The 24,938-nt window shown below is 43.7% G+C and overlaps 1 protein-coding gene across 1 annotated transcript; it reads left to right on the forward strand.

Annotated features, from left to right (window-relative positions):
* Positions 1 to 278: 278 nt before the first annotated feature.
* Positions 279 to 24,463, forward strand: LOC311123910 (RNA-binding protein 20-like; the record flags this gene model as incomplete). The annotated part of the gene is made up of 14 exons (XM_084198125.1): positions 279 to 507; positions 939 to 1,868; positions 3,631 to 3,692; positions 4,993 to 5,105; positions 5,773 to 5,864; positions 17,620 to 17,766; positions 18,975 to 19,106; positions 19,276 to 19,355; positions 19,534 to 20,260; positions 20,358 to 21,005; positions 21,078 to 21,408; positions 21,563 to 21,670; positions 22,658 to 22,779; positions 24,395 to 24,463. Coding segments are annotated over 14 exons (3,790 nt in total), but the record flags the coding sequence as incomplete, so codon positions are not given.
* Positions 24,464 to 24,938: the final 475 nt, after the last annotated feature.

The following is a 24,938-nucleotide window of genomic DNA, read 5'->3' on the forward strand; positions in this document are numbered from 1 at the left end:
TGTCTACAGCTGATTACAAAACTTCTGTGGTCTCGTTTAACCATGCGTGGTGCGAAACAAGTTGTTACTGCTACCGGTTCCTCTATAATGCAATGGCCTATGATCCTGATACGCATTGTAGTTCCTCCACAGAAGGCACAGAAGCTAAATATTAAGGCTATATAATGTATTTATTTATTCATTTTAAACAGTGGGTCCCAAACCTCTGATTAAAAGCTGTGTTTTATAGCTACTGTTGTTTACGTTTTCTCATCCAACTTTTCTCTGTTTGTTTATAGCACCAGCGTGTCCGACGGCAATGATAACAAGCCCCAGCCAGTGGGCGGTGGCCAGGGCCAGCTGAGTGGTGGGGCTGGGAACCACCAGAACGCCCAGCTCCTCCTGACACCCGCCAGCCTTCAGCTAGCCCAGCTCCAGGCCCAGCTCACCTTCCACCGCCTTAAACTGGCCCAGAGTGCTGTGGGGGGCAACGCAAACTCCGCAAACGCAGCCAGCATCCTCAATCAGGTCTGTTACAGAATTGATTGGTTTGCCTGTATTTATCGGTACATAGGACTTTTATTTTGGAATGAAAGCTTTTATTTTGACATACTTACAGTGTTATACAGTTTCCTCAATCAGGCCTGTAACAAATCAAATCACATTTTATTTGTCACATACACGTGTTTAGCAGATGTTATAGCGGGTGTAGCGAAATGCTTGTGCTTCTAGCTCCGACAGTGCAGTAATATCTAACAAGTAATATCTAACAATTTCACAACATATACCCAATACACACAAAACTAGTAAGGAATGGAACAGGGTTGGTTGGTTTGCTTGTATTTACATATATGGGACCTTTATTCTGAAATGCAAACTTTTATTTTCACACACTTTTCAAATAACTCTAGGCTGTTTTCGAGACCAATGTTTTTTCATCTATCTTCTCCCTCAATCAGGTCCTCGCCAATGTGGCCATGTCCCAGCCCCTCTTCAACCAGCTCCGTGCCTCGGCCATGGTCAGTAATGCCCAAGCAGTTGGTGGTGGTTTCCACTCCGGTGCCCTAGCCTTCCAACTGCCTCCACCACCGCCGCCACCCCCGCCACCCCCCAACTCTGCCCTGGGGACGATGGTAGGGGCTGGGTTCAACCAGAATCATGGTAATGTGAGGCTGAACCATTACGGAGGTGGGGGTTTTTCAGGGAACCAACAGCAGCAGCAACAGGCCAACCAGCATGGTGGATCAGACTACGGCAAGAAAGCCGGATCAACATACCCTTTAGATACGGATAAGCGTCTCCAGTATGGCTTCCTAGGGGGGACATCGGTGGCGTTGAGTGAAGCCGGAGAGGGACAAGGGAAGTACGTGCCAATCATGACTCAGGCCAAGAGTACAAACCAAAGCTTTCAGATTGACTTCTATGGACAAAACGATCAGAGTCAGCAACAACAACAGGCTGGGTTCGGTGTTGGGAATCAAAACGATCAGAACAAGAACGCTTTTAAGGAGCAGCAGTGGAAAAGCCCAGCTAACATGAGCCACACGGGAAAAGGGTTAGACATGGTTTCCAATACTGCCACAGTATGGATGGGGACTGGGCAGCCATTCCGTGCCAGAGAGGAACTGTACAATCCAGAGGAGCCAACCTCTGACCCCAAGTTCAATTCCGGCGGTGGGGGTGTTACTTCCTCGTTTGGAGCAGGCATGGGCGGCATCCAGGGGTTTGTAGGATACCACAAGCAGCCCCTGCAGGGGGGAGAGGAGACCCTGTCTACGGGTGGTTCCGTACCACTCCAACCTCACCAGCTGAATGACTACCACGCCGTAACGCCATCCCACCTGCCCCACCAGTGCACCATATGTGAGAAGAAGGTCTATAACCTCAAGGTGGGTGGAGCTCACTGGACAGGGATTATGTAATTTGCTGTGGGCAGTATGTCACTTCCTGTGGAGAAACATGTAACGTCCTGTAAACTAGAGAAACACTTACTTACATTGAACAAGCTTGGTGACACTCCTATTAGAATGTATTGCTCTATGAAACTGAGATGCAGGCATAGACGATGTGGGATAACATATGGTTTTACTCTAGTGAACATACATCATTAATACGTTTCAATTTTCATTTACTGTTGTGTCTGAACCATAGAGATCATATTAAATGACTAGAGGGTTTATGTCATAAACCCTAAAAGTTCCAGAATGGGGTGGAAATTGCAGCCAAATTGGTCAGGGAGAAATCCAAACCAGTCTGATTGGAATTAATGGCAGTAGAGGCGTAATCCTGATTTTAATTATGCAGGAAAATAAAAGTAAGGCATGTGATAAATCAGAAATTGTGTAATATAATTATTGTCAACCTAAAATATTGTCATATAATTATAAAGACAGCTTATACAGGTTTTATACCAATTGTCTGTATAAATAGCCTCTAAAATATATGTAAACAGACCATAAATGTATATTTATTTGAGTTTTCTTGGAAAGCTGTGAGAGCTGTTATATGATACAATATCAGTTCTTGTTGCATTTACAACTTGTCTAAGTCCTATCATCAACTGATTTCAACCAGTGTATGGCTGTGGATTGACTGCATTGTTTGTTGGTATATTGGAAGTTCATTAAAAAAATGAAATATTAGAATCATTCCTCTAAAGCTGTCTGGCTAGCTTGCTAATAAACATACAGTGCAGATAAATTCATCAAATTCATTATTTTACATAATATCTTATCACAGCACTGGCAAACCATGGTTGATCAACTTCCTGACCAAAATGGCTGACCTTTATCCTATCATAAGAAGGTTCAAGTCGATTCTAGTATTCTAATTCCTAATTATATGGTGTGAATATTGAACTCAATCCCTTTAGCATCTTGCTCTTTCTACTGTTAAGCTCTGTAATAGATCCTTTGCTCAACAACTAGTTCATTAGTGTGTGTGAAGTGAACTGTGAATGGCCTCTTCTTCGAATGGGGGTGTGAGGAACAGCTTCGTTTTACTGTAGTGTGCAGGCTGTAACATCATTACATCACAAAGCCAACTACCCTTTTCACACTACCATGCCAACCTGAACCATACTGTACTGGTTGGGATATTTTCTTTGCACATTGTCATTTCCAGCGCAGTTCCTCCAGCAAATGTGGTGGAAGCTTAAACAGGTACAGCTCGGCACAGTATGACTTGGATTGGCCTGGTAGAGTGAAAAGGGTAATAAGAGTATTTAGTAACACAATAGTGAGTATGGGTCATTAATGTTGCCATAATAGTGTGAAAATGCTATGTTTTTTTTACTGTAGGATGCAGGCTGTCATAATACAATACCACAGAGCCAACTACAGTTTGCCTGGTCCCAGATCTGTTTGTGCAGTCTAGCCTACTCCTTTGGGACTCCTACATCCCATTGGCACGACAAGTTGACTATACAGCATAAACAGATCTGGGACCAGGCTAACTGTAGCTGCTCCAGAAGCCGTTGCTCACCGCTCCAAGTCGTTGCCCCTTTAATTATAGTCCAGCCACCCATCATCAGGGCCAGACACACAGGGGGCATGTCGTGGTGCTCAATGGGGGTGCACTGAGGTAGGGGTTAGCGTTCAGTGAGTCAGAGTCTATCTATCTGACTGGGTCTGGTTGGATGTGTGTTTTCAGGACTGGGACCAGCACGTGAAAGGTAAACTACACCTGCAGAACCGCTTGCTGTACTCTGAAGGGTGAGTTATGAGTTATAGTGAGGTCAAATCGATTAGACAGCACGTTGATAGGCTTCTGTGTGATCTAGAAACGGTTTGCTGCTTCTTGTCTAGGAATAGGGAGGGACTGACAACAAATGAGTCATGTGTAACGGGTTCCTCTCATACTGTGGGTTGCGAAATACAGTGTTGAGGGTGCCTTTCAGTTAGATACAGTATAGGCTAAAACTATTTCTTAAAGGTGTTCTGTTTAGATCTTGTTTTGACATTTTGTGTAACATGTGCTCCACTGTGGGTTTGAGAAGTATTTTCAGTCAGATAGGCAAAAAACTCTGTAACACTTTACAATAGGGTTTTTAAAGGGTTTATAACTACATCATTAATGGTTATTTAATCATTGGTAAATGCATTATAAATCATTAATAACATAATTAGAAACGCTTTAGAAAGTGTACCTTATTGTAACGTATTATCAAAAACTTTTCCTAAATGTCTTACATATTGATCTTGTTTTCAAAGGTTGTGTAGCATGTTCTTAGCATGTAGCATGTTCTTCACTGAAAGTTTGCTACGTTCTTAGGGTACCTTTCAGTCAGATATGGGCTACAAAATTGTAATAACTTATGATTAAGCCATTATATGTGTTTATACATGTTTTATAAAATGCTTTATAAGTTACTTAATGAATTAGTTTCTGACCTTATTTTGTAAGTTTGTGTAACAAGCTCCAGTGTAAGTTTAATACGTTATTTGGCAGCTTCTCAGCCCAAATGTATTAGTTTCTGACCTTGTTTTGTACATTTAATCGTCATATTCTTGTGACCATTAAGTCATGTCTTCACCTTAATCTGATCTCCTCCATTATGGCTGACCTGTCCTACACAGCTATTCTATTCCCAAAGTAAATATCCCCGGACAGCCGAGGCATTTGATTTTACACTTATGTTCCATATACAGCCTTAATGGCTTATGAATATGAGACTCCCCCGTCACAAGATATAGCAACAGCCAGGCACGGACAGTCGAGGGGAGGGTAGTCAGTCAGTCTGTCAGAAATCTAAAACTAGTCTCCCGTAGCGTCCCTGCAGAAGGTGCATTATGCCCGAAACATTGGTGTAATTAATACCCATTAAATCATTGGGATATACTGTATATAGAGTGTGCAACATTCTTTATTGAATTTTCTTTCATACGTTTAGTTAGTCAGCCAGATAGACTAGCCAGGAAGGACAGAGCAGCACAGGGGCAGGTAGCCAGATCACTCAGTCAGTTAGTCAGGAAACTAAAACAAGCCTCTTGTTGCGTCCCGTTCTGTCTGCAGTGCTATCATCACAGCCGGAGCTGTCCACTACGGTCCTGCCGGGTCGTCTGAAGGATGCTTAAACAACGTCGGAGTGAATAACTCCATGGCTTACTCTTCCACCGCCAATCAAGGTAGGTTGGAGTGTGTGTGTGTGTGTGTGTGTGTCTCAAAGACCTCGGGTTGGAGGTTGGAGGTCAATGTTGTGGTGTTTTTAAGAGGGGAAATATGTGATAGATATGTGGTAGATGGGGGTGGAACTGATGCTATTTTTAGACTGCAGGGTGCATGGCATGGGTCTCGTTTTGGATACTTCGATCTAGGGAGTAGGGAGCAGATGGGGATAACTTCAGTGTACATGTGTTGATATCATCTCAATATAGTACTTATAAAACACCAATAAAACGTTTAATATTTATGTAAATTACTATTAATAATTGTGCAACTTGTTGATGTATTTTTACACTATTTGTCTGGGGTTTATAGTTTTTTCTAAGTAAAGATTAATATATTTTGAGAGTACAACTTCTTTTAATAGAAATCTGGTATTTTCTTATCAGAGCCAAGATGTATTTTTATTTATTTTTTAAGGTGAGCTTGTGAAGTAGACTGGTCCTTTAATTTCAAGAACAGCCATGATACAAACATAGCAAGCAAAAGTAGGATAAGATGACAACATTTAAACATAGGTAATTGTGATTTTCTGGTTTCTTCACAGTCAAGAATTAACACAACATAAACTTCAGTCGATCCCATGTGTTTCATGGTCCTGTTGTTCCTGTTTCCTCCATATTTATCCAGATGTATCATCCGGAGCTAACCTACCAGCTGCAGCCATGAGGACCTATCCCATGTCAGGGGCTGGATTTACCCAACTCCCACCTGGGTCAAAGGTCAGACAAATGTTGTGGCTTTCGCTTATTAAGATTAGGGGATATGTGCTACTGCTGTGTGTGAATGTAAATACGTGTAGGCTACAACCACAGATTGTACAGTTTGGGGTACTTAAACTTGTAAAAGGTCAGACAAATGTTTGGCTTTCGCTTATCAAGATTAGTAAGAATGCTGCTGTGAAACACATACTGTAAATCCCTACTGAATGAGATATAAGGATTGTAGTTTTGGGTAACGCTTTACAATAACTTTCATTAGTAAGCATGATTAAACCATTTAAAGGTCAATGTTTTGGCTTTTGTATATATCGACATTAGTAAATACGTGCTTTTGTGAAATACATATAGTAAATTTGGGCAGAATGACAGATTGATTTTATAGTAACACTTTATAATAACTTATTAATAAAGTATATTACTTTAATTTAACTAGTCAGCATGAATCAACTATTTATAAGTAGTAGATACACTATCAATAAATTAATATTAATAGTGCATTTATAAACATTGATAAGCATTACAAATTATAAGCATTACATTCATTACAATAATTTATAAAGCACTAATAAGTATTTAGTATGGCTTATTAATTAAAGTTACGGAGTGGCTGCAGAGCCATGTTTTCTAAAGGTCTGAAGCTTCTGCGCATGTGCGGGATTCTCTACTTTGCGCACAGCAGAGACGGAAGAGGAAGAGAGACATCCCACTCCCTAATCTTTTCTGTTTCAATGGAAGTCAATGAACTAAGTAGACCCAGCTGCTATCACAGATTAAGTAGACAGGAACTGACCGTTTTTTTCAATGGTAAATGGCCTGAGTGAAGTATTTTTATATATCCACCATCTTTGGCGCACAGTCTCTGCTCTTAAAGTTATTAATATAATTGAATTGAATATGTCTATTCCTACATATTTAATCAACATATTGTTTATGTGGTTTGTGATGTGTTGTGTGTCTGTGAGAAAGCTGGTTAGACATGTCACCTTGTTCCACCTCTGCCCTGGCTTGCCTCTGTGCCTAGAGAGAGCATGGCAGAGGAAGGGCACAACATGGGGGCCCATCGTGGGGGCACAGAATAGGCTATGTATTGGTGCCAAGGTGTATTTTTCTTGATGTAAGGCAGTGTTTCTCCAGTCAGTTCTACTTCTTTTATGTATTTTTAAATACAGTATATTTTTTATTTCAAGAACTAAATCAGATGTACCATATTGACTGAGATGTGCACACTTGTTTTAATCCTCTGTAGCTCAGTTGGTAGAGCATGGCGCTTGTAACGCCAGGGTAGTGGGTTCGATCCCCGGGACCACCCATACGTAAAAATGTATGCACACATGACTGCAAGGGGCTTTGGATAAAAGCGTCTGCTAAATAGCATATTATTATAGTTTGACCACTGGCTTCCATCCATATCTCTCTGTGTTTCAGCTGTTATTATCTCTAAGCTGTGGTGGCGGATGGTGTTGTGTGTTGTGTCAGTAAATAAGAACGGACCAGCGAAAGGCCTTGTTGACAGCTGTGGATCCAGACAGCAGTTTTTGTCTTTGCTTGACAACTTAAATCCATTGAAACTGATATCTCCGGCAAACTATGTAATTAAATGCCTGGCTTGAAAACATGTGTGTGAAATTAACAGATTTAAACTTTCTCTTTAGTGATAAAACGGGTCTAATGGACTTTATCACAAGCATATGCGAGGACTCTTCAGTGCAAAACTGCACAAAAATACATATATACATATATATTTTCATAATCACTGTTCGTTTTTGTTGCTTTTTGTATATTCATTTTGAGTATTTTTTTTGTGTTGATTTGATTTCAAACTGATATCTCCTACAAACTATGTAATTAAAATGCCTGGCTTGTAAACACGTGAAATTAAATGACCAGATTTCTGCTTCCTCTTTAGTGATAAAACGGGTCTAATGGGGATTAAATCGCAACCGTACGTGAATATGTAGTTACACAGTTACAAAAACCCTGTAGGCTCTGGACAGATAATAACGGTTTATACATGCAATTGTTGAATTTTCGGTATTCATTTATATGGAGTATTAATAGATAATTTTTCTTATGTTACTTCATTTTCAGTATAGCTTTTTAAAAGTTTTTATTAATCCCTTTTCACCAAAGATCCATTCTATTTTATTATGTTATATTATATTATTTGTGCCATGTGGTACATGTAAGAAACAGTTGTTACACCCTGTTACACCATATGACAGGGCACCTTGGCTTGGAGGTGTAAACGTGCCACGTGGGTCCTTTAAAAGGTGTACCAATACGCCCTCTCCATCAGGAGAGGAAGTGAGGAGAGGGGTGATGTGTGTGCGTGCATCTGTGTGTGTGTGTGTGTCTGTGCGCATCCGTGTGTGTGTGTGTCTGGCAGCATACTGTTTGATGTGAGGTCTTACTTGGGTTTACTTGAGGTGTAGAGTATCGCCACGACGGCTTGTCGGGCTATTTCAGAGTGACATTTATAGGTGGCCATTCTATCTGTGGAATTAATTGAGGAAACCTTTTTAGCTATTTTATGTCCGAGGTTAAGTATTTTTATGTCACTGGATCGAGTGATAGCCTTCCATAGTGAGAAAATATGGCGCTCAAGTCCCATCATGTTATTTCTTTTGCGTGTCTGCTTGTGTGCTTTATCAATATTTTGATTCAAACTGACAACTTGGAATAGGCCTACGTCCCTTTCCACTATAAACATGTTCACATTTCTTCCTTTGAACAACACACTGATGCCTATTGCACCAACAAACATGTCACCATTGTCAACTGTTGTTAGGCAACAACTTTTATCATTGTCAACTGTTGTTAGGCAATAACTTTTATTGGAGATTTAAAAGCATTTGATGTGAATTGTGGAACTCCTACAAAAAACTAGCCTGGTTCCCGATGTGTCTGTTCTGTCTTACCAAGTTGGCAAGCACAAACAGATGTGGGACCAGGCTAGATAGGCTTCCACAGAAACCTATGGATCCATTTGACACTGTTTTATTTACGATGCCTTTTATCATGTCAGTGGAAAACCTTGTATACATGTGCTAATGTTAGCCCCTATAAACTCTACAGCTGTCCCAACTACCAGCAACCCAACAGATGGAGGTTTTATTTTCCCCAGCAAAATGCAAGCCTTGCAGGGCTGCCTATAGTAATGTGACTTTGGTGGTCTGTTTAGAAATATATAATAGTCAACAGACACTCTGTCAGCTAAACTCTGTCAACTAGTCTACGGTATGGTTTGAGACTTTTGTGATTTTTTTATAGTACACTTGAATATCAAGTTCAAAATTATTATAACATAATAATTTGCATTCATAGCCTAGGTCTATACCGCAGCAACTCACTCCTGATACAAGCACTGCTGACATCTTCATTTATCTTTAGTAGTAGTATTGATATGCAGAGTCAAATTAAATATAGGGCTTAACTACAATGCAGTTTACATGACAACAGTACGCAAACAGAAATACACAGTGGCTTACATTTAACGGTCAAACGAAATAACAGAAACAGAATTGCGACCTCCAGCACACACACAGATCCACAGGAGGGCCTGGCGGTGCAGGGGGGTTGAGTTTCAAACCAAGCGGACTCGACGGGAACCGTAAGGCGATCCCGCGGGGTGGCGGGGTCCTCTGTGTTAGGAAAACCGGGAGGGCTCGGCCACTCAGACGAGGATCTAACGTTCATCCAACGTTGGATAAACAAACAGGAATGTCTCTCGAGGGACACAGCACGCTGCTAGTCATAACGTTTGGTTGAGAGTGTAAAGTGTACAGTTGAAAATTAAATGTTTGGTTGAGAGGGAGGGTGTAAAATAAGCTCCTGCACACAGCACTTAGCATAACTTGTTATATTTTTCCTACGCTTTGAGCCTCTTGAGAGTGTATAAAGTATAATTCAGTCAAATGTTTGGTTGAGAGTGCACTTGAAGAGTATAAATAGTTTTGGGTCTCAAATCCTTTGTCAGAGCATTGAGCGATGAGAGAGTGAGACTCCTGTTACTGCTCTAAACCTTCCTCTTGTAGAACGCATCTCACCCCTCTATCAACTCACACCACTGCCATTGAAGTGTGCGTTTTAACCCCTTACACTAATGGGAATTGGCCTATATGGATAGGGCTAAATTGAAATGTTTCTTACAGAAGAAATATGAAAAGCATATGCATAACTATGGTAGCAATTAAAAGGGAACAGTTTGGAGATTATGGGGAAATTATTAGTCTAAAGGTGAGGACACAACAGTTCACCTGACACAAGACTGAATCCAAACATGACACTGTTGATTTGATGTGCATTTTACATTTACCTTACTTTTCGCCGCATTTCTTGATAACGAAATCGAAAAATACTATGGATTGTGCACTCAGTGTAAGTAACATGATTTGGGGTAGGTGCAACATAAGACAAAAAAATGAGTGAGGTCTAACTGGTGTCTCCAAGTGGCCACACACCTCACCAAAGTGTGCACAGTTCCTAAGTAATTTCAATGCACTTTTATGACTCAAAGAAGTCTTCAACTATAAAGTATTTTTTTTAGCTCTCCTAGCTGTGCCATTGAGGAACTAGAGCAAGCACACTTGTAGTTGTTTTGTTTGGAACACAACCCTGCATCCCCACCATCACACAATGACTGTTGTTGTTTACGCAATCCCAAAACTATCCATTATAAATCGCAGTCTGGGTCAGTCAAGGCATCATTTGAAAGCTTGTTCTATTGCCAACATGACTAGCTAAATGATAAAATACGATCTTACAGTGTAAGGCATTCACAAGGCAATTCAGAGAAGCAGATCGTAAATTTGGTGCGCGTAGAATAGCGTCATGAGTGCATTCAGATGCGTGGTCCTTCTTCACAGTACAACAAACACAGACCCATTCTGTTCAGGACAACCCAGGGTATAACACCATGTCATCTTGGAACTGTACATCAAACATGATATGGACATGTGAAGTGCACATTTGGACTGACAGGTGTTTGGCTTGCTTGTATGACATCGAAGAGGTATTTATTATAATTCTCATCGTCTCATCTTTCAAAATACATAGAGTCCTCGTAATTTACAGAATTTACCTCACTCAGACAACCCAAAATGTGCTAAAAGTTGCCCAATTAGAGTGGGGGTGGGGGCAACTTCTTGTCGCACACGGTGCTCATGTTCAGAATGGTTGTCAGTCAAAACCCATACAGAGCTGTGAAGCGCAAAGCCTGAGCTCTGACGTCATGTATAGCATGTTACTGTACAGCCACTGCGTACCAATTTAGAAGCTTATTAGTGTCCAAATCTGCAATTTTCAACCCGGGTACAGGTACGGGTGTAAAGGGCTACGTTCTTTATCAGTGGTTTGTCTATGGGGCAGATCTACCGCTGAGACTGCTGTGAGTGAAAGTGGGAATTTGCAAGCATGTTTGGTTGACTCTAGGTAGCAGTATCAAAACATTCACTGGTGCACGAAAACATCTCTCTCTCTTTCTCTCTCTCTTTTTCTCTCTCTCTTTTTTTTCATCTGTCTTTCTTGTAATTGATTGCAATATCAATTGAACCCTGACATCATAAACCATGTGATAAACATCAGGCCATGTCATTCCAATCACAGGTTTCAAATGTGTTTACAAGCCGTGATGACATTTGCCAGGCAGGGCCTTTGGTAACTTAACTAACTGCCTCATGTATTATAATTGTAACTTCACTTCAGTTCCTGATGAATAGGTCACCAGACCACGGTTCAAACACTATTTGAAATCTTTCAAATACTTAGAGAGTTTGCTCTAGTCTGCCTTGAGTGCCAGATGGGCGGGGATTGCACTTTTACAACTATTCTATTGGTTCCATTGCGCTAGGCGAAGCTCAAGTAAGCCCAGATAAAGTATTAGAAATAGCATTTGAACCCAGCTGTAGGTCAGGCAGTGTGTGATTGTGATACAATCTCCCAACAGAAACGCAGCACCCCGTACACCAGTAAACCCAATTATGTATACCAGATGTGTCCATCATCTGCCATTGTCAGCCTCCACACACTAATCAACAGCAACACTTTAGTCCATCCACAGCTGTTGTAGATCAGCTAACCTAATAACATCCAACACTGGCAATGTCCAATGTCAATGTAAGGACCAGTGCTTTCTTTTGGTCATTTTTAGGATTATGACTTGAAATAATATTTTTTTATACACAACAGTACATAGATGTATAGTAATGTACAGAAATTGTCTCTAACCACTGATACAAGGTCTGGCTTTTTTACACCCTTCTAATGATTAAAATTGAAGCAAGGGGTAATGTCATCCTAGAGCTGTGGTTAAGAAGAGTCAACATCTTTCCACAGCCCAAGAACATCTACACCGTATGACCCTCAAGTCAGGGGTAAGGCTCTGGCTGTATAAAAGTATGAACAAGTCTCTAACCACTGATTCAAGGTCAGAGGTTTTTCATCCTCCTAATGGTTTAAGACTAGGGCAATCTAATCCAAGATCGGTGATTTAGAAGCGTCAACATCTTCCCCAAGCCCAGAAACATCGACACTGTATGACCCTCAACTTATGGATCCAAAGGATGTAAAAGCATGAACAAGTGTCCAGATCGCTGGACCACATATTTACAAGGCAAACACTCTGACTGATGCAACACTCTACCGATGACCGACCGGCCCGGTGGCAAGGCTCTTGTTCCCTCTTTCACCTCAAGGACATTAACAGCCTGTTGCTGTCTATTTCTGTAGCTGTTTACTGACCGGGCTGCTGCGACCTTTATTGTGTGTGCGTGCGTGCGTGCGTGTGTGTGTGTGTGTGTGTGTTTGTGTGTGTGTGTGTGTGTGTGTGTGTGTGTGTGTGTGTGTGTGTGTATATATATATATATATATATATGCGCGCGTGAGAGCTAGTTTAGCCTAGTGGTAGTTGGCACAGAGCTGCTAATAGAATTATCACTCTCGCATCTGAAACCGTTAAAGTCAGGTGGCGTGCCAGAGAGTTATTAAACCCTGTAGGCAATCAGGGCTTTGGATAGATTAACATTGGGGCTAGAGGATTAGTCTAGGGTAGCAGCACAGTAGCAATATTCTTCACATCAACTACCTATTAATATTGGGGTGTAACATCTTATTTCTAATCTTGGGTTTTATGGGATGAGTCTAGGGTAGCAGCACAGTAACAATGTTATTTTTACAAACTGGTTGTAACATCTTGGTTCTAATCTTGGGGGTGTAACATCTTGGTTCTAATCTTGGGGGTGTAACATCTTGGTTCTAATCTTGGGGTGTAACATCTTGGTTCTAATCTTGGGGTGTAACATCTTGGTTCTAATCTTGGGGATGTAACATCTTGGTTCTAATCTTGGGGTGTAACATATTGGTTCTAATCTTGGGGTGTAACATCTTGGTTCTAATCTTGGGGGTGTAACATCTTGGTTCTAATCTTGGGGGTGTAACATCTTGGTTCTAATCTTGGGGGTGTAACATCTTGGTTCTAATCTTGGGGTGTAACATTTTAGTTCTAATCTTGGGGTGTAACATTTTAGTTCTAATCTTGGGGTGCAACATCTTGGTTCTAATCTTGGGTTTAGGGGAGGATTATAGGGTAGCAGCACAGTAGCAATGTTCTTTTGACATAACTTTCCCAATTCATCACATCTACTAGTATAGTCTAGTCTTCTGTCTACTATCAAATGTAGCAGTGTTCCTTATTGGAAATAGTTAGCTATACAGATACGCTGGTAAGAGTTCCCCCATTTTAGCCTGTGACCTGGTGTATGGGGACCATTGTGGCGTCAAGCACAATGCAAGTTTATTTTCTTAACATTACAAGACAGTCAAGTTAGTTTACACAAGATCGTTGGGCATTACTCAAACTAACATAAAAACAGGAGAATCCGACCCCAGACTGTCCCACATGTGGACCTGTCTGTCAGGCAGGCTGGGTGGCCCATCCCTGGGTAGTACCATGGTTATCTGGGTAGTACCATGGTTAAGGACAGTTCAGGCACATCAGGTTTAGGGTTGCAAAACTACCGGTAATTTACCAAAGTTACCAGAACGTTCAGTAATTTAGGTAATTAACAGGTAATCTATGGCAATTTATGGTAACTTTGGTAATTTATACTTGAAAGTATTCATATAAAGTATTCACGTTTTATATCTGTGTCCATATTGTCCATGAGTTTCTAGTGGACAGACCCTACGGTCCAAGAGAAAATAGTCTAATTAATGAAAAAAGCATCTAATCAACAATGGCATTATTTTCAATTAACTCTGCAACTCTTCCAACTATTGACTTCTAGTTTAGCGGCAGAACATTTACAATAAAGACATATTGGCATAGTAAAATAAATAACTGTGTGTAAAAATAAATAAAGGATATTTCATGCTGAAACGCTCATTTTAAACACCAATGGTATTCACTAAATTGATGGTTTATATTTAGCATAATGTTTTACAGCTTTGTCATTCTATTTCTCTATTTTAAAATCATCTTATTTTATTATTTTATATATTTTACATGTGATAACGCCACACAGAGGGCCAGAGAACCCAAAAAGGCCCCTAGATGTAATTTGATAAAATTCCATAAATTCCTTGAAAGTTACCAGAATTCTGGTAGTGTACTGGTAAACTTCAAAAGTTACCAGTAATATACCCTCCCTTTGCAACCCTAGTCAGGCTACAGTGTTGTTCTTACATGTATAGGGATTTTCTTTGGAGGAAATCCAGCACTACCGGACATTTTACAGAAGGCAGAGAGGACAAAGGGTAGAGGTAAAGGGGGGAACTGTCTGTCAGGCTAGCTGGGCGGCCCGTCTCAGGGGTAATGTCATGGTTAAGGACAGCTCAGGTCTGTCAGGCTAGCTGGGCCCGTCTCAGGGGTAATGTCATGGTTAAGGACAGCTCAGGTCTGTCAGGCTAGCTGGGCCCGTCTCAGGGGTAATGTCATGGTTAAGGACAGCTCAGGTCTGTCAGGCTAGCTGGGCCCGTCTCAGGGGTAATGTCATGGTTAAGGACAGCTCAGGTCTGTCAGGCTAGCTGGGCCCGTCTCAGGGGTAATGTCATGGTTAAGGACAGCTCAGGTCTGTCAGGCTAGCTGGGCCCGTCTCAGGGGTAATGTCATGGTTAAGGACAGCTCAGGTCTGTCAGGCTAGCTGGGCCCGTCTCAGGGGTAATGTCATGGTTAAGGACAGCTCAGGTCTGTCAGGCTAGCTGGGCGGCCCGTCTCAGGGGTAATGTCATGGTTAAGGACAGCTCAGGTCTGTCAGGCTAGCTGGGCGGCCCGTCTCAGGGGTAATGTCATGGTTAAGGACAGCTCAGGTCTGTCAGGCTAGCTGGGCGGCCCGTCTCAGGGGTAATGTCATGGTTAAGGACAGCTCAGGTCTGTCAGGCTAGCTGGGCCCGTCTCAGGGGTAATGTCATGGTTAAGGACAGCTCAGGTCTGTCAGGCTAGCTGGGCCCGTCTCAGGGGTAATGTCAGGGTTAAGGACAGCTCAGGTCTGTCAGGCTAGCTGGGCCCGTCTCAGGGGTAATGTCATGGTTAAGGACAGCTCAGGTCTGTCAGGCTAGCTGGGCGGCCCGTCTCAGGGGTAATGTCATGGTTAAGGACAGCTCAGGTCTGTCAGGCTAGCTGGGCGGCCCGTCTCAGGGGTAATGTCATGGTTAAGGACAGCTCAGGTCTGTCAGGCTAGCTGGGCCCGTCTCAGGGGTAATGTCATGGTTAAGGACAGCTCAGGTCTGTCAGGCTAGCTGGGCCCGTCTCAGGGGTAATGTCATGGTTAAGGACAGCTCAGGTCTGTCAGGCTAGCTGGGCCCGTCTCAGGGGTAATGTCATGGTTAAGGACAGCTCAGGTCTGTCAGGCTAGCTGGGCCCGTCTCAGGGGTAATGTCATGGTTAAGGACAGCTCAGGTCTGTCAGGCTAGCTGGGCGGCCCGTCTCAGGGGTAATGTCATGGTTAAGGACAGCTCAGGTCTGTCAGGCTAGCTGGGCCCGTCTCAGGGGTAATGTCATGGTTAAGGACAGCTCAGGTCTGTCAGGCTAGCTGGGCCCGTCTCAGGGGTAATGTCATGGTTAAGGACAGCTCAGGTCTGTCAGGCTAGCTGGGCCCGTCTCAGGGGTAATGTCATGGTTAAGGACAGCTCAGGTCTGTCAGGCTAGCTGGGCCCGTCTCAGGGGTAATGTCATGGTTAAGGACAGCTCAGGTCTGTCAGGCTAGCTGGGCCCGTCTCAGGGGTAATGTCATGGTTAAGGACAGCTCAGGTCTGTCAGGCTAGCTGGGCCCGTCTCAGGGGTAATGTCATGGTTAAGGACAGCTCAGGTCTGTCAGGCTGCAGTGTTGTTGTTCTTATCAATCTGATCTGAAGAAATCCAGCACTAACTGACATATTTGACAGTAGAGAGGGCAGAGGTTAGGGGAGAACCTGGAGGGATGGGAGGGAGGGATTTATGACCGCCCTGGGTGATATCATGGTCACCCAAACCCCCGGCTGTCAGGGACTGTCTGTCAGTGCTGTTTTATGTGACACATAATCACATTTTGCTTTGAAGTGATCTGAAGGTGAAAGTTAGGGTTAGGAACGATCCCGGTTTGGCCTGGAATTTCTTGGAATTTTCTAATCAAAATCAAATCAAATGTTATTTGTCACAGGATTCGTAAACAACAGGTGTAGTCTAACAGTGAAATGCTTAATTACGGGTCCTTTTCCAACGATGCAGAGCTAAAAATAAAATACAAAAATAAAGATATGTTGGATGTTCTCCCCTAAGTGAACGGTATATGTCTGAGTAGTAGTGTACAGTAGCATATGTTATTGTATATCCAGTGCTGTATCAACTGAACAACACAGTGGTTGATATATTCCATAGGTTGACCCATGATGATGATTCCCATTACATCTGGTGTCGTAGCTATTAGGGAAAAGTGTTGACGCCCTCTTCATTCACTTACTTTGTTGGCCATTATTCAGTCAGATGAGAGGCCAATGGTTTTTACCTCAGAGCTGAGAGCTGCCCCTGGGTGTAAATTAAAACCACTCTGAGGGGGAGAGAGAGGGGGGAGGTAGGGGGGAGAGGAGCAGCGGGGGTTGCTATACTTGGCAATCCAGAGGTATTAGTGACAAAGATGACTGGGATGTCTGGGTCTTTGTGTGTGTGTGTGTGTGTGTGTGTGCGCTATGGATGTCTGTACCTGGTCAGCTGAAATGTTCCCAAATCCAAACGAGAAAGCTCTCACTATCAACGTCATGCTGTCACGGCGACCATGTCGCTTCACCAGGGAACTATTTATATCAGAGCCACTGAGCTGGAGGGATACGCTCTAAGAGTGGAGGGATACATCACATTCTGTAGCTGAGTGTGAGTGATAATGCTGAAGTGCTTTGACATTAGGGAGGAAATAGTTCCCCACAGTCTAGTCTAGGTCTACAGTCTGTGGCTGAAGTAGGGTCAAATATTTTCACTGACCTTAAAAGTCTTCCAAAAAGAGGGAAGAAGACAGCAACACCCTGGAATGGACTGCATTTCTGTATGACCATTTCTCAGATCATTGTGCTCTTTTCTTAAAAGCGGACATGTTTTTGACCGTAAACTTTGTCTAAGCTTTACTGTCATATTTGGGATTATAGATAAGAGCATACCTGTAATTTATTCTTTCAATCAGACTTTTACTAGTGTAAATAATACATGAAATACAATGAAATATTACACGAATCCTATGATGTTTTAACAGTAATAAACATACTGATGCATTTTTCTTATTTCTCTTTATTTTAGCCATTTCCACCCAGGAAATCGATCACAGGACGGGTCGTCCACATCTGCAACCTCCCCGAGGGCAGCTGCACAGAGAATGATGTCATCAACCTGGGACTGCCCTTCGGCAAAGTTACCAACTACATCCTCATGCGCTCTACCCACCAGGTACAGTACAATGTTATTCTCTTTAAACATGGGTGCACAACTCTAGTCTCAGAAGGGCCAAAATGTGAGCTTGTTTTTGGTCTTACCTGATGATTATTAAAAGATGAATTAAACGATTAACTTAACGACTGAGACCTATCCCGACAGACTCCTCACAGTGAGCCCTAGTCATTGGAAATGCCTCAAAGAACAAACCTGTGGTTTCGCTTTACCCTCACAGCTACTGCCATTAGCCCTGTGGGATATCACTGCAGAACAAATACTCACTAATGTATACAGCTCCACTAAGGAGTCAACTCACACTTCAATTAACTGACATGGAGAAATGGAAACCAAAGGACGTGTGGCCCTTTGTAACGTCTTGAAATAACCCTCGGTTGCTATGGACCAGATACACCATTTCCCCCCTCACAAATGTCTACAGCTCTACTGTGGAGTCTAGTCACAATATTGGTCACAGATCTTTTTTGGGAGAAAAAAGTCATTGCCCTTGACAACTGGAGCAGTTCCCTAATGTCTTGAAATACCCCTGTATTGCTATGGACCAGATGGATTGTTTCCCCTTCATATTATCTTGTAATACGATAAGATGCCTTTTTCTCTGACGGTTTCATGGACCATTTTATATTGTAATGTGATAATGATGTATTTTTTCCTACGGTCCATCCAACTATTTTATCACAGAACATGATGTCTCACTCAAGTCTCTAGAATTTCATTTATCAGATACTGTATTAAATTGACTCATTAATGTCACCCAGATCACATTCAAGGGGATCGACGATACTAAAATCATGGGTGTTCGTTACCTACAAATTAATTTGAGCAGATTGTAACTGTCTTTTTGATTTATGATGCCAATGAAATATGATAACCTGGCTGTGATTTTAGAAGATTTGCTCGGACCTTGATTGACATATGTTATTGCAAAAATGTTATTTGAAAAAAGGACATTAAACTGTCAGAAACAATTGTCTAACATTGGTGTCTTTCTCTCATTCCACTCAACTGCAGTTGTGCCCTTGAGCAAGTCACTTAAGCGCTAAAATCTGCATGGGGCATTGCAGCCTGCACTGTGAATACCCTCTTCTCCAACATCCCCAACCTGTGTGTGTTTGTATGTCTTTAGAAGGGGTTGGGATAAAGTAAGACACTGTAAGGGAAAATGGATCAATAAAGTATTCTTCTTCTTCTTCTTTACTCCACAGGCATTTGTGGAGATGGCGTACATTGAGGCGGCTCAGGCTATGGTTCAATACTACCAGCTGACTCCAGCCACGATCAACGATCAGAAACTACTGATCAGGATGTCCAAGAGATACATGGAGCTTCAGCTCAAGGTGAGTAGCTCACACCGACCGACAGTTGTATTGTGTTCACATTGTGGTGTTGAAATGTTCATTTGCGTTTTTATTTAGCTCACACCAACTGTATACTGTATCTACTGTACAGTATCATATTATGGTGTAAAATGCTCATTTGAGTTTCTCTTCTGCTCTGTTCATACAGAAACCAGGTAAAGACGTTGATTCAATCATACAGGATATCAACTCTCAGAGGGAAAGGGACGAGATGCAGGAGATTGATCAGTAAGGCAACTTTTTTCTTTCTTTCCTTTTACATTTTCTGAGTGGCGTTTTTTTTTTTGTAATATGCGATTGTCTTTGCATGATCGATCCCCTGTAGAAAACGACAAAAACTGGATGAAATTATCCAACACTACTTCCTGACTACAAACTGCATATTAATGATATTATTTCCTTTCAGCTACATGCCAGAGAGAGCGCGGTCCCGTAGTCCCATCAGCCGCTCTCTGAGCCCTCGCTCCCACAGCCCCAGCTTTACCTCCTGTAGTTCAGCCCACAGCCCCCAGGGGGCACCCTGCCGAGGAGGCCAGGAACGGGGCTCCTGGACCACCCAACACATGAGAAGGGGGGAGGAGGTCAGAGAACGAGAGAGGGAAAGGGAGGAGGTGCCATGGAGGAACGGAGGTACAATGGATGACGACAGGCTGAACGGGAGGATGCAGGATCGACGGAATAAGCCGTACCTGAAACCCTCCGACCGAGACCGGATCAGTCCCAGATCAGCGGAGGAAAGAGGAGGAGGAGGAGGGGAGGGGATGAGGGGGGGAAACAGGGGGGGAGACTGGTACCCCCACCCGCGGGGTAGCCCTCAGGGCATGCCCCCCTTCCCTTCGTACAGGAACATGGATGAGGTCTTCTACAAAAAAGAACAAATGTATAAGTCAGAGAAGCCCCTGAGGCAACAGTACCAAAGACATGAGGAGGGGAGACTCAAGTCGAAGAGGAGGGATGGAGCGGACTACCACGGATCCAGACACTCAGAGTCAGAGCTGGGAGAGGAGTTTCTACCCACCAGGACAGGAGAAGACAGGAGGCAGACAGAAGGGTCCCCGACACAGGGAAGGAGCAAGAAACCCACCAGGAGACACGGGACGGAGAAACCGGAAAGAGAGACTACTGAAAATAATGTAAGTGAGAGGATTTATTGTACACAAGTAAGATTTATATATAAATTTGAAGTTGGACAGTATATCTTATTTACAAACAAATGCCATTTCATTACAGGGAGAAACCGCTGAGTATCAGCAATCCAAAGAGAAGTCTGTTTCTCCTCAAGGAAGTGGCAAGCATGAGAGAGAAAAAGACAGCGAGGCGGAGGAGTGGGAGAGTGGAGACGACGCGGAGGGTGAGGGCTGGTACCCCAAGAACATGGAGGACCTGGTCACAGTCGACGAGGTAGGAGAGGACGACTCCATCATCGAACCGGACCTCCCTGAACTGCAGGAGCACGAGGACGTGTCAGCCTCAGACCTCCACAACGATCCTACAGAGGAGGAGGAGGACGTGGGGGAGGCTCCACGATCAACCTCCACCCCCAGTCCCAGGCCCTGCGCTGAGAAGGAGTTAGCCCAGAGAGACGATACCCAGTCGGGCAGAGGAGGTGGGGTAGGTAGGGTGGTGGATCCTATTCCTACAGAGGAGAAAGATGGGGAGATTAGCACAAACCCCAGCCCCACAGACCATTCACTGCCACAGTCACAGCCACAGTCACAGCCACAGTCACTGCCACAGTCACAGCCACAGTCACAGCCACAGTCACAGCCACAGCCACAGCCACAGTCACAGTCACAGTCACAGCCACAGCCACAGTCACAGCCACAGTCACAGTCACAGTCGCAGCCACAGTCACAGCCACAGTCACAGCCACAGTCACAGCCACAGTCACACCCACAGTCACAGTCACAGTCGCAGCCACAGCCACAGTCACAGCGACAGTCACAGCCACAGTCACAGTCACAGCCACAGCCACAGTCACAGCCACAGTCACAGCCACAGTCACAGCTACCCATCCCAGTAGCCTCAGAACAGCTCAGTTCAGACCTGAATGATTTCCCCAACCCGGAGTTCAAGGCAGCCCTGGAAGAGACGTGCTCGAACTTGGAAGCTGAAGTACTGAAGAGAGGAGAGCCGAAGCAGGAGCTGACGCTGACCAATCACGTTGGTGCGTGTGAAAGCAGCAAGACCCAGGATGTAATACACAAGATGGAGGACGTGGGGAGGGAAGTACCGGTCATGGAGCCAGACATACAGCAGCACAAGGCTGAGACTCCTAGAGGTACAGAACATTTGCTCTCACTATAAAATAATATGTCCAGTATTTTACTTCCTGCTAAAATAAGCCAGTATCGGGATTCTGAATCGTCATCCATGTTTCCTGTTTACTATTGTACAGATTTTATAGGTAACTAATGTTCACTTCTCTTTCACAGTAATCCAGAATTCAACACATGTCCCATGTCCTATAAACCTGATAGACATAGGGGCTCCCTCACCTTCTAGAGGGCAGAAGGCTATCAGTGAACACAGCATCCCTCTGGGTATGGACCAAATTACTTTTATTTACATAAAGTATTGTTGTTGTTGTTTGTTGTTGTTGTATGCTATCTGCAATGTGACTTTAAGCCGAGTAACAATTGCCCCTTGGCCTTGGGGACACATAAAGCTTATTGAATATAATATGATTATGAATCAACAACCTGTTATACCGATGCTATCTTTGCCTGGAGTGAAAGAGCGCATGTGGTAGCTTCAGCTGGCCACTTGTTGAGAGCAAGGTGTTAAACGCACCCCTGAGATGTGTGTATTTAGGCCTGGAATGACATAGGCACATGCAACACATGGACTACTGTGCCTTGCATAAGTGTTGGTCAACGCTAAAACACTGTATAGACTCAATACTGTAGCTGCTTTCACCATGGGCTATTGTGCTATTTCTATCACATGAGTGCACTATGATGGCCTTTGAGTGTGTTAGTGTGTGTATGTGTGTGTGTGTGTGTGTGTTTCATAGCCAAATGCTGCAGTCATTGATAGCATGGCTGAGATAGATTCACAATTGAGTAGTGTCTAGCTTCTGGTGTTGTGTTCTCCCATGAGAGAGACAGTGACAGTACAGCTGATAACTTCCCCTCTGTCACACTGACAACAAGGCAACTGATGAGGGGTGGAGGGGCCATGCACCTGCTGACTTTCATCCTAGCTGCCTTTGAAAATGGGTCTGTTTCAGACCTGGGATTTAGCCCTGTGTGACCTCTCCAGCCAATCAGTTCCATTGGTAACACTACATTACGTTACTCTAGTACCTGTGTAGTAACACTGTAATCACATTTGTAACAACTTTTATTAACAGTTCTAGAGCTACATGGGCTGTGTTCTGATTGGTCTGATGCTGTTCTATGGTCGGGGGGTTCTCTTCTCTAATTGGTCTGCGGCTGTTCTAGGGGTACATGTTCTGTTCTCTGATTGGTATGTCGCTGTTCTAAAGGAGTTTTAGCGGTTTTCTGATTAGTGTGTTGCCGTTCTAGGGGTGGAGTTCATCGTGCCCAGTACGGGGTTCTACTGCAAACTGTGTGGCCTGTTCTACACCAGCGAGGAGACAGCCAAGGCCTCTCACTGTCGCAGTGCTGTCCACTACAGGAACCTTCAGGTACAGTAACACATTTACTATTACCATAGGTCATTATGATTGGTTATGAGGAGGAGGAAGAGGGGGGAGGAGGAGGAGGAGGAGGAGGAGGAGGAAGAGGGGAGGAGGATGAAGAGGAGAAGGATGAGGAGGAGGAAGAGGAGGGGAGGAGGAGGGGAGGATGAAGAGGAGGAGGAGGAGGAGGAAGAGGGGAGGAGGAAGAGGGGAGGACACTACCCCTTGCAGAAGTGTTATGAACATATTTATAAGTTATTACAGGGAAACATTGTAAGCTTATCACTCAGTGACATCATTGTGAGACCAAAGTTCAGAAAAATGTCTTTAGAGTTGAGTTACAGTTTGAGACGAAGCACAAGATACATACAGAGATCAGTCACTCACTATCCCTACACACACACACACACACACACACACACACACACACACACACACACACACACATACACACACACACGTCAAAACTGGCAGCACAATCCAAAGCTTTTTTCCCTCTCCACCGTGGGTGGTAGAGAGGGGGGAGGGGGGGGGGGGGAGTCCTACAGTGGGGTGTCAGAAAAGGAGACTTTGGATGAGTGAGTGGAGTAGAGGGTGTTAGTGTGGCCTCCATGGGAGTCTATCAATTACTTTACTTCCTAAAGGCTCCCTTCCAATGGGCCCAGCTGCTCTAGTCCTTCCTGGGGACCTACTTTGTATACAAGCAATGTGACTAACTGGCGGTTAGAAAGCCCTACACTTGTTAGACCCATTGTGCTCTTCAGTTCATTCCCAATAGGCTCTTGGTTCAGCTGGCCAGGGTCCTTCTGTGCGGCTGTGAACAGGCAGTGGAAGGGGCAGCCCTATACCACAGGAAGGCCCCCTCACAGTGTTGAGTACTGGGAGTTGTATTAGGTTACCTATTAGTGCTCAATGCCCATCCAGGACGGAGACCTCAACCCACACGTATGCGAGCAGGCACACACACACGCAAACACCCCACACACACACGCAAAGCTGCACAGCTGGAAGCAGCCAGAAGGGGAAAAGATTCCTTCACATTTGATGGATAACATTGCGAGGGTAAAAAACCTCAAGAACAGATGCGCTGTCCGTCAAAAGCTGAGGGGTTTTGTGTGTGTGTGTGTGTGTGTGTGTGTGTGTGTGTGTGTGTGTGTGTGTGTGTGTGTGTGTGTGTGGGCTCCCTGCTGCTACCCGCTTAGCCGAGAGCTGGTTGGTGATGATGGTTTTTGCCTTTAACAGGACTTGCTGTGAATGTAGACACTAGACAGGTTCATGTCTGTTCAGGAAGCACCTGCCTCTCTCTCAGCACATTCCACTCTCTTAGGTTTCAGTCTCTCTCCTTGACTATTGTGTCAAACAGCAGTAGCTCTGGCTGAGGAGTTTATACAGGGGAATATGCATAAGAAACTCAATATAGATAAATCAGGTCTCCTTATTTTAAAATTCACAGGAAGTCGGATGGAGTTGTAGTGTATGATAGTGGAAAGCGAAATAAAGGTGAAACGTGGAGAGCCGTGTTATAAGCTAAGTATTTGAATGCAGTTTAATATCCCACTTAAAGGGGAGCTCTCTACAAGTACGTACACAAAGCTAACTTTATTCTTTCCTCTCTTCACAGAAGTACCTGTCTCAACTGGCAGAGGACAGTCTACTTGGTGCACTCACTGACCCCTCAGCTACAGAGTGACCTCTGACCTATACTCATCACACAGTACCGTCAAGTTGGTGGGGCGTACAGCGTTGCGTGTGTGCTACAGACTGAGTGATCGGAGCTTGCCGAGGACTACTCAACGAAGGAGCCATGAATAAATGACATATCGGATGGAGGTCACACGGTAAAATGAACTGGACCCGGAGAGAAGAGCCATTCTCTGGGAATTGCTTGGACAACAACTCATTGCTGAATACCAAATCAAATCAAATGTTATTGGTCACATGCGCCGAATACAACAGATGTAGACTTTACCGTGAAATGCTTACTTACGAGCCCATTCCCAACAATGCACAGTTAAAAAGTAAGAAAAATATTTGCTTAAGAAAATAGTAACACAATAAAATAACAATAAGGAGGCTATATACAATATAGCAAAACGTTTGATTTTGTACATAGTTAAAAAATACTGTGAGTTTAGAAAGGTTCCAGTGTTCAGATATTGTGTAGG

Source organism: Coregonus lavaretus, assembly GCF_964263955.1.
Source record: "Coregonus lavaretus genome assembly, contig: HAP1_SCAFFOLD_679, whole genome shotgun sequence".
Classification (NCBI taxonomy): Eukaryota; Metazoa; Chordata; class Actinopteri; order Salmoniformes; family Salmonidae; genus Coregonus; species Coregonus lavaretus.